Genomic DNA, 10,684 nt, shown 5'->3' with positions numbered 1-10,684 from the left:
GAGCACATAACAACAAGCACGGACACAATCTGCTTTCCCCTCACATAATAGACAGACGGACCAGTCCCCTTCCAAGGAACAACAAGCTAGCTTTAGTATTCAGCACCGCTTGCATTGCACTATTGGAAATGTATGTACATATTAATTGCTTTCCCATTTTGTTGTGGTGAAGTAGCACTACCCAGAATTCAATATCATGGTAGAATTGATCCTTTTAAAAAATCAGAGCGGCAACACAGAAGTTTCAGGTCTCTCAGGGCTGCTCTATGTTTTACTGTTGAATCTAGAGACATCTATCAGCTTCCCTCAGGCAAAGTGGGGACTGAAATAGGATGCTTGCCAAACAACTTCAAAGCTCTTTATCATGGTAAACTGCCAGATTACAATGTATGTTATTCATAACTGAGGGGGGCTATATTAAATAGTGTAGTAAAAGAGAAATAGTGATTGTGATTGGTTGAGGCAAGACGATACAAAATAATAAATAGTTAAATGATAGTTTAGAAATGAATTCATGGATGAGGAATTAATAAATTTACCTCTCACACTCCCCTTATCGAACAGTTCACACAATATGTTACACCTGTTGGGGGAAAACAATGTGATTAAGACTGGACAAACCATTTCAAATAGTATCAAATATGAAGAAAAAAATTGTCAGACTGGAAAATGCCAATTATCTTAACTACTCGCATGCAATGCAACATTATGGACTCTACACAGGATGAGAAGCCTAAAGTATGTTACTGTCAAAAAAGTAAACCAATTCAGGGTAGGACAAAAGCCATAGGAATATGACAATTTAATTTCAGAAAAACTATTTGGTCGTTTTGTGTTCTGGTTATATAGCTAAAGTTTAGCTGGTAAGACATTCATTTTAGTTTTAGTGTCTTTAATTGATTGTTGTGTTATTTTCTTAATTTTGACGAGTCATTTTTTAAGTCTCTAGTTAACATGAATTAGTGGTTTTAGAGTGCCTCTTATTTGGGGGTTAGGAGGGACAGGTTTACTTTTTTAAGTGTAAGTAACTTTTTTATAGTCATTTATAAATTGGCAAACGCAAAATTGTTATTATTAGGGTTACCTGCTTAAGGTTTAGTCATCCTTTGAGTCCCACGATCTACTGCCTTAATAAGCCTTCAGTCTTCATGTCTACTAGTCACAAAACAGAATTCAGATCTCTAAACGGCCATCGGCGGAGGTGATATATAAAAGCACTGGAAATTACAGCAGCTTTCTAAGGTAGAATAAGAAAAATGGAAAAGAGAAAGACAGCAGAGACACTGATGGGTTGCTGATAAAAGACACAGCAATCTAAGTCCATCCCATTCAATCACTCAGTGATGGCATACGTGTGTGAATGTCTACAATATTCACATACTGTTTGTCGAGAACTGTATACGAGCCAAGTTCAAAAGGTTGAAGGCATTTAGACAATATTATGGTAGTATAGGGGGACTTTCTTACCTCTTTTATCGCCATATCATTCTCAGAGACATGCTAGTGCAAACAAGTCAATCAGAATTTGTGTTTAATAAGGTCAAACTTAGAGAATAGCTTAAAAATCCATTTATTAGTCTAAACAATTGCTTTCCATTAACATGTTATACATTTAAAATTACTAACCAAGATTCAAGGAACAATTTGGCTCTTACTTTGAAAGTATTTAACAAAAGATTCTTTATCGTGTTACTGCATGTTATCTACACAACAATTACGAAAGACAAGTCTCGAATTTTTTTTTTTTTTTTGACTTTCTGTATCAAAAAACATTTTAGCAATGACCTGAAACCAAGCAGGCATTTAGTGCTAGAAACAAGTACTTCAAATGTTTCTGTTTTACCAAAAAGGTTCAGCTTTATTAACAAATTATGGCAAAACAAATTTACCAATTTATGGCCACCTATTTAGAGAAGCGTACACATGGTGCTTTATGTTATTTTAATATATGTTTTATTTACAAATACAAGTTAAACACAGAACAGAGCACTTAGTAAGCTACATACATAGCTGAATGCTTTCAACTCAACACGAAAAAATGTTTAATTAGTTTTACAAGATCAAAATCTAACATCATAACAAATATAGAAAAAAAGAAGTTATCACCTAGGTTAACTTTTCTCAATAGTAGCAACCCATTTTCATCCTGAAATCAAAGTTCCCTAAGGGCTATCAAGAAGCATCAAGTTCTGTGACAACTTCATGCTTTTATTTTTCGAGGGACAGACAATCATTGACAACCAAGAACAACATTCCAATGTTTATTGAAACACAAGTGTCTTTTTTTTGTTTTCTCTACTAATTGTTTTAAAAAAAGAGTCCATGTTATAAAAAAATCTAACATTTCTGGGAGGAAATTAAACAATCATATGGTTGTCTTATGTCGGAGGTCACAGGTGTGGAGCCCCTTCAATATCTACCATAGGGATGTTCTCTGTAGCCCACACGTGAGATCCTTGCTGCTGGGGCTTTGAGTGTTGGACGGGTTGTCGTCCACTCCTCTTCTGCAAGAGGTAGAGTTCAGACAACATTATATACTGTAGTAAGATACTAACTCATATCAAGTTCAAAGTAAGGAACTACTGTAATATTCTGTGGTAGACCAAAGACAAACTATAATAAGTCAAAGACAAACTAAACTTTGAATTCAATTCAACCTGTCTAAGCAATGCTTATGTTTTGTTTACTACTACATGTAAACATGTCTAATTGTGACATTTTTGTTTGCCAAAGTTTATCTATAGGTGGGTAATAATGCAGCAAATACATTTTCCCTGTAGAAATTGGTCTTGGTCAATGACCAATTCAATGATTCCCTTCACAGACGTGCTTTTGCTTCACGCTCGCTGTTCTTTCCACTTCAATGGTTGAGTATGCAATGTCACCCTAATTTAATGATCAATAAGCTTCATTCACAATATGTGCTTGGGATCAACGCTCTATGGACTTTACAGAACATACAATACAAAGTAGTGTGTCCCTAGCCACTCCTGTTAGCCCTCATCCACATGTTATACCAAGTTATAAGACCAAGTCATTCTATTTCTATGGGCAATACTGCATCACATGATACTATTATGTGTATAAGGCAATACCATGTAACTTGTTGTCACGTGGGATGGGACTAGAGCTTCTGGGGGAGCTGCAAAAGGGTTACATTAATACAGGCTATTCAAAAAATAGAAAATCCTTGTCATATCTTGGGCATTAATCCTTCTTAACAAGGGCATGCATGTCCATGAGAGTATTCTCAGGTCCTTGTTTTCTGCTGCAGGTACCACTGGGGTTACTGCTCTCAGCACTGTAAATGAAGTACATGAGCGTTCTGTCCTCTGTCGGCCCAAAACTGAGCTCTGGCTCATTCAGGCTGTAGTTTCAAGTTTTAATGTCACGTGCACAAGTACAATGACATGCCTTTCTTGCAAACTCTAAACCCAACAATGCAGTAATCAATATCAATGCAGAGCTAAAAAATAACATAAGGTAGTGTGTGTGTGTGTGTGTGTGTGTGTGTGCGTGTGTGTGCGTGCATGCGCGCGTGCGTGTGCCTATGTGTGTACGTGAGTGTGTAGAGTCCTGTGAGTGTGCATAGAGACAGTGAAAAAAATGTAATAAAATAAAAGGGTCAACTCAGCCATTTTGTTACCAGTCTTATAGCTTGGGGGATAGAAGCTGTTCAGGAGGTTGTTGGTGTCAGACTTGATGCACCAGTACTGCTTGTCGTGCGGAAGCAGAGAGAACAGTCTATGGCTTGGGTGGCTGGAGCTCATTTTTTGAGTCAAATTACATAAAGAGCAAATTCCTTCACTGTGCAGAGCTCTGGTTCTATGTCGCAAAGTGTTTATGGAGCAGAAAATCAAATCATTGGTTTTTGTTGCGTCCACACTTCATCGTGCTGAAAATGAATGACCGTGATGTAGCAGACCTACACTGGAAATCAGCTTCAGTGGAGAGCAGAGGGCTGAGAGCCAAGAGCAGAAGCATCCCTGATCTGGTATCCAATCTAATCCACAATAAGGGCACATGTTCAAAAGGCAGAACGCTGGCGGAACATCCACCTCCACCTTTTCAATAGGCATCAGTCAGGCCCCTGGGCCTTCACTGGCGCACATTGTGCTGTGCTGCATCTCTAATCAAATCCTGGCCTGTAGCTAGCTTGCTAGCCAAAGGGTATGATGGGCAATGCATACAAAAGCTGATCCTTGGACCTGAATGAAGCAGGTTGACCTTAGTCATGAATCTTGCCCTGGAGGGAAAACTGAGCGATTTCCGCTAGATGGGCCAGCTGCAAAGTCAAAATTGTCTATATCGTAAAAATTTATGAATGTTTTATTTATTTGGGGTCTTAATTTAAGGCATTAGGGTTAGCAGTGTGGTTAACGTTAGGGTTAGGTTTAAAGTCAGATTTTATGACTTTGTGGCTGTGCAAGCTAGTAACCCCTCTGCAGAGCTGATTCATGACAATAAATGCCAACTTTCCTGAATGACCAGGCCTAGGCCAAAACTATGGGCATCTTTCTTTATCTCTCAGCTGTGAAACATTACCTCCTCTATGGATCGTGATGGAGGAGCTGCCAGTATTGTCCAGTGAGAGCTGGGAGCCATGACTTTCGCATCAAAGCCTAGCAGGTAGACCCATTTAAAGGAAGGAGAAGCCATTGAGGTTATATAATGGAGGTGGCTTGAGGCAATGAATGACTTGGTTTTAAAGAAGTCTCATGAATATTCAACCATTGGTAATAACACAGGGATATTGTCCATTAAGGGAGTCGGTTTGTGGCCTTCATTTCAGGGGTTCGGAACAGTGTAAATAAAATAAGTAAATGCACTATGGTTTTACCGTAATTGTTGTAGACTTCGTCATTGGTTCCATGGCCATATTCATAATATTCAGAAATGCTGAAAAATAAAAAAGGTTATTAAAAAACAATGTTGAGACAAAGAGGAGCGTAATAACTTCCATTAGTCAAGCTCTTTACAAAGGGCTTTGGGCCTCTCACTAATGCAGTACAGTATACAGTTGAAGTCGGAAGTTTACATACACTTAGGTTGGAGTCATTAAAACTTGTTTTTCAACCACTCCACAAATTTCTTGTTAACAAACTATAGTTTTGGCAAGTCGGTTAGGACATCTACTTTGTGCATGACACAAGTAATTTTTCCAACAATTGTTTACAGACAGATTATTTCACTTATAATTCACTGTATCACAATTCCAGTGGGTCAGAAGTTTACACACACTAAGTTGACTGTGCCTTTAAACAGCTTGGAAGATTCCAGAAAATTATGTCATGGCTTTAGAAGCTTCTGATAGGCTAATTGACACCATTTGAGTCAATTGGAGGTGTACCTGGGGATGTATTTCAAGGCCTACCTTCACACTCAGTGCCTCTTTGCTTGACATCATGGGATAATCAAAAGAAATCAGCCAAGACCTCAGAAAAAAATTGTAGACCTCCACAAGTCTGGTTCATCCTTGGGAGCAATTTCCAAACGGCTGAAGGTACCACGTTCATCCGTACAAACAATTGTACGCAAGTATAAACACCATGGGACCACGCAGCCGTCATACCGCTCAGTAAGGAGACGCATTCTGTCTCCTAGAGATCAACGTACTTTGGTGCGAAAAGTGCAAATCAATCCCAGAAACAACAGCAAAGGACCGTGTGAAGATGCTGGAGGAAACAGGTACAAAAGTATCTATATCCACAGTAAACGAGTCCTATATCGACATAATCTGAAAGGCCGCTCAGCAAGGAAGAAGCCACTGCTCCAAAACCGCCAGAAAAGAGTGCACATTGGGACAAAAATCTTACTTTTTGGAGAAATGTCCTCTAGTCTGATGTAACAAACAAAAAAGGAACTGTTTGGCCATAATGACCATCGTTATGTTTGAAGGAAAAATGGAGATGCTTGCAAGCCGAAGAATACCATCCCAACCATGAAACACGGGGGTGGCAGCATCATGTTGTGGGGGTGATTTGCTGCAGGAGGGACTGCTGCACTTAACAAAATAGATGACATCATGAGGAAGGAAAATTATTTGGATATATTGAAGAAACATCTCAAGACATCATTCAGAAAGTTAAAGTTTGGTCGTAAATGGGTCTTCCAAATGGACAATGACCCCAAGCATACTTCCAAAGTTGTGGCAAAATGGCTTAAGGACAACAAAGTCAAGGTATTGGAGTGGCCATCACAAAGCCCTGACCTCAATCTTATAGAAAATTTGGGGGCAGAACTGAAAAGGAGTGTGCGGGCAAGGAGGCCTACAAACCTGACTCAGTTGCACCAGCTCTGTCAGGAGGAATGGGCCAAAATTCACCCAACTTATTGTGGTAAGCTTGTGGAAGGCTAGGTTTGACATAAGTTAAACAATTTAAAGGCAATGCTACCAAATACTAATTGCGTGTATGTAAACTTCTGACCCACTGGGAATGTGATGAAAGAAATAAAAGCTGAAATAAATCATTCTCTCTACTATTCTGGCATTTTACATTCTTAAAATAAAGTGGTGATCGTAATTGACCTACGACAGGGAATTTTTACTAGGATTAAATGTCAGGAATTGTGAAAAACTGATTTTAAATGTATTTGTATCACGACATCTGTCAAAGTCGGCCCCTCTCCTTGTTCGGGCGGTGTTCGGGGGTCGACGTTACCGGCCTTCTAGCCATTGCCGATCCACTTTTCATTTTCCATTTGTTTTGTCTTTGTCTTACACACCTGGTTTCAATTCCCCAATTAGGTGTTCATTATTTAACCCTCTGTTCCCCCATGTTTGTTTGTGAGTGATTGTTTGTTTTGTATTATGGTCTGTTATTTTGGGCTCAAATATTTTGTGCTGTATTTGTGGAATCTTGAGTAAATACGTTTATTACTCATATCTGCTGTCCTGCGCCTGACTCCTCTACACCAGCTACACACAGGCTTTATTACAGAATCACTCACCTAACTAATGGAGTCAGCAGGAGCAGAAGCCCTCCCTGTGGCAGTAGAGGAGCGTGTCCAGCAGCAAGCGACCATGTTGCAACATCTGGGCACCGCCATGGATCGCGTGCTGCAGACGATGGATCGTTGGGAGAGAGGAGGAGGTCTTCCAGCGCCTCCACCAGCCTCACTATAGCAGGCCCCACTGTCCACCCCTCCTTCACCCAGTCCCAGCGGGAATCGGCTTGCGCTTCCGAGGGAGTGTGATAGGACAGCTGCCGGATGCCAGGGGTTCCTACTCCAGCTGGACCATCCACCCGGCTCCTTCGGGACGTGAGAGCGTTTCCGCCCTCTTCTCCTGCCTCTCAGGCAAAGCCCTGGAGTGGGCCAACGCCGTATGAAGGAGACGCGGATATGGACCATTACGCAGAGTTCACCTGCCGCTTTCGGGCAGTTTTCGACCACCCGCATGAGGGTTGAGCGGTGGGTGAACGTCTGTTCCACCTGAGGCAGGGGACGAGGAGCGTGCAGGATTTCGCTTTGGACTTCTGGACCCTGGCCGCCAGCACGGGATGGAACGACAGGGCCCTGATCGATCACTACCGGTGCAGTCTGCACGAGGACGTCCGTCGGGAATTGGCCTGCCGAGACACCACCCTCACATTGGACCAGCTGGTGGGCCTGTCCATCCGGCTGGACAACCTGCTGGCTACCCGCGAAAGTCCGGATCGGGGCCTGTCAGTTCCATCCCCCAGCACCTCCGCTCTGATGCCCATGGAGCTGGGAGGTGCTGCGCTTAGGGCGACCAGAGGAGGGGCCGTTCCCTGCACCATCTTTGGCCACAGAGGGCACACTGCTGGTCGGTGCTGGGGGGGTTCCTCAGGGAGTCGAGGCAGCAGGTAGGGCACTTTTGTGTCACCCCAGGTGAGTAGGCACCAGGCTCACCCAGAGCCCCCTGTTGCTCACATGAATGTGTTTATTAAGTTTCCTGAGTTTTCCCGCATTCCCAGCATAAGGCGCTCGTAGATTCAGGTGCAGCTGGGAATTTTATTGACCGTTCATTTGCCCATAGTTTAGGGATCCCCCTTGTTCCTGTGGATCTGCCCTTCCCTGTGCACACCCTAGATAGTCGACCATTAAGGTCAGGGCTGATTAGGGAGGCCACCGCTCCACTAGGCATTGTTATGCAGGAGGGTCACAAGGAGAGAATCAATCTTTTCCTTATTGATTCTCCTGCGTTTCCCATGGTGCTGGGCCTACCCTGGTTGGCCTGTCAAGACCACACTATTTCGTGGCAACAGAGGACTCTCAGGGGGTGGTCACAAAAGTGCTCCGGGAGGTGTGTAGGGGTTTCCATCGGTGCGACTACGGTGGAAAGTCCAGACCAGGTCTCCACTGTGCGCATCCCTTCAGAATATGCCGATTTGGCTCTCGCCTTCTGTAAGAAGAAGGCGACTCAAATACCACCTCATCAACGAGGGGGTTGTACGATAAATCTCCTGGTAGACGCAGCACTTCCCAAAAGTCATGTGTATCCTCTGTCAGAGGACGAGACAGCGGCTATGGAAACACATGTCTCCGAATTCCTGGGGCAGGGATACATTTGGCCCGCCACTTCACCTGCCTCCTCAAGTTAATTTTTTTGTGAAGGAGAAGGATGGAGGTCTGCACCCTTGTATTGACTATCGGGGTATCAATCAGATCACTGTGAAGTACAGCTACCCGCTGCCTCTCGCCAGTGCGATCGAGTCAATGCATGGGCCGCGCTTCTTCACAAAATTGGATCTCAGGAGCGCTTACAACCTGGTGCGTATCCGGGAGGGGGACGAGTGGAAGATAGCATTTAGTACCACATCAGGGCACTATGAATTACAAGTTGATGAATGCTCCATCAGTCTTCCAGGCCTTTGTTGACGAGATTTTCCGGGACCTTCATGGGCAGGGTGTAGTGGTGTATATCGACGACATTCTGATATACTCCGCTACACGCGCCGAGCATGTGTCCCTGGTGCGCAGGGTGCTTGGTCGACTGTTGGAGCATGACCTGTACGTCAAGGCTGAGAAATGTCTGTTCTTCCAACAGTCCGTCTCCTTCCTAGGGTACCGCATTTCCACTTCAGGGGTGGAGATGGACAGTGACCGCATTTCAGCCGTGCGTAATTGGCCGACTCCCACCACAGTAAAGGAAGTGCCGCGGTTTCTAGTGTTTGCCAACTAATACCGGAGGTTTATCCGGGGTTTTGGTCAGGTAGCGGCTCCCATTACCTCACTGCTGAAGGGAGGACCGGTGCGACTGCAGTGGTCGGCTGAGGCGGACAGGGCTTTCGGTCACCTGAAGGCTCTGTTTACCTAGGCTCTCGTGTTGGCTCATCCAGATCCCTCTTTAGCGTTCATAGTGGAGGTGGACTCATCCGAGACTGGGATAGGAGCCGTGCTCTCTCAGGGCTCGGGCACGCCACCAAAGCTTCGCACCTGTGCTTTCTTTTCGAAGAAGCTCAGCCCGGCGGAGCGAAACTATGATGTGGGGGACTGGGAGCTGTTGGCTGTTGTCAAGGCTCTGAAGGCGTGGAGACATTGGCTTGAGGGGGCTAGACACCCTTTTCTCATCTGGACTGACCACCGCAATCTGGAGTACATCCGGGCGGCGAGGAGACTGAACCCTCACCAGGCAATGTGGGCCATGTTCTTTACCCGTTTTGTTTTCACTCTGTCCTACAGACCAGGTTCCCAGAATGCAGAATGCACTGTCCCGGATGTACGACACAGAGGAGCGGTCCATGGATCACACTCCCATACTTCCGGCCTCTTGACTGGTGGCACCGGTGGTGTGGGAGCTGGACGCGGACATCGAGCGGGCGTTATGCACAGAGCCCACTCTCCCCAGTGTCCCGCTGGGCGTCTGTACATTCTGTCTGCTGTCCGCGACCGTTTGATCTATTGGGCCCACATGTAACCCTCCTCTGATCATTCTGGCATCGGTCGGACGGTGTGTTGCCTTAGTGGGAAGTACTGGTGGTCCACCTTGGCCAAGGACGTGAGGGTTTATGTTTCCTCCTGCTAGGTGTGTGCCCAGCATAAGGCTCCCAGGCACCTGCCCAGAGGGAAGTTACAACCCCTACCAGTTCCACAACGGCCGTGGTCGCACCTGTCGGTGGACTTCCTGACGGATCTTCCTCCATCACAGGGCAACACCGGTCTTCTAAGTCCGGTTTTCTAAGTCCTGCCGTTTCCTCCCTTTGCCAGGTCTCCCTACGGCCCTACAGACTGCGGAGGCCCTGTTCACTCACGTCTTCCGGCACTACGGGTGCCTGAGGACATAGTCTCTGATCGGGGTCCCCAGTTCGCGTCCAGGGTCTGGAGGGCGTTTATGGAACGTCTGGGGGTCTCGGTCAGCCTCACCTCAGGTTTTCACCCCGATAGTAAAGGGCAGGTGGAGAGAGTAAACCAGGATGTGGGTATGTTTCTGCTGTCATATTGCCAGGATCAGCCGGGGGAGTGGGCAGCGTTCATCCCCTGGGCAGAGATGGCCCAAAACTCACTCCGCCACTCAGTGAGTACTGGGGTATTAGCTGGTTCTGGCACCTTGGCATCAGAGACAGATCGAGGCTCCTGCGGTGGACGAATGGTTTAAGCACTCGGAGGAGACCTGGGACGCCGCCCATGTGCACCTGCAACGGGCCGTGAGGCGGCAGAAGGCGAGTGCCGACCGCTACCGCAGTGAGGCCCCAGTGTTCGCACCGGGGGACCAGGTCTG

The 10,684-nt window shown here is 45.4% G+C and overlaps 1 protein-coding gene across 1 annotated transcript in view; it reads right to left on the bottom strand.

The window, feature by feature from the left end:
• Positions 1-2,141: 2,141 nt before the first annotated feature.
• The window catches only part of LOC139381711 (KH domain containing, RNA binding, signal transduction associated 2), a 124,269-nt gene continuing 115,726 nt past the window's right edge, over positions 2,142-10,684 (bottom strand). The window contains exons 8-9 of the mRNA XM_071125438.1: positions 4,841-4,899; positions 2,142-2,504 (exon numbers count right to left, since the gene is read on the bottom strand). Coding sequence (XP_070981539.1) covers positions 2,410-2,504; positions 4,841-4,899 — 154 coding nt within the window. The 3' untranslated portion in view covers positions 2,142-2,409. The remainder of the gene's footprint in view (positions 2,505-4,840; positions 4,900-10,684) is intronic.

The sequence above is a fragment of the Oncorhynchus clarkii genome, chromosome 23 (genome assembly GCF_045791955.1).
Source record: "Oncorhynchus clarkii lewisi isolate Uvic-CL-2024 chromosome 23, UVic_Ocla_1.0, whole genome shotgun sequence".
Taxonomy (NCBI): domain Eukaryota; kingdom Metazoa; phylum Chordata; class Actinopteri; order Salmoniformes; family Salmonidae; genus Oncorhynchus; species Oncorhynchus clarkii.
Note: the sequence above shows the minus strand (reverse complement) of the source record. Positions and strands in the feature narration are given on the sequence as shown.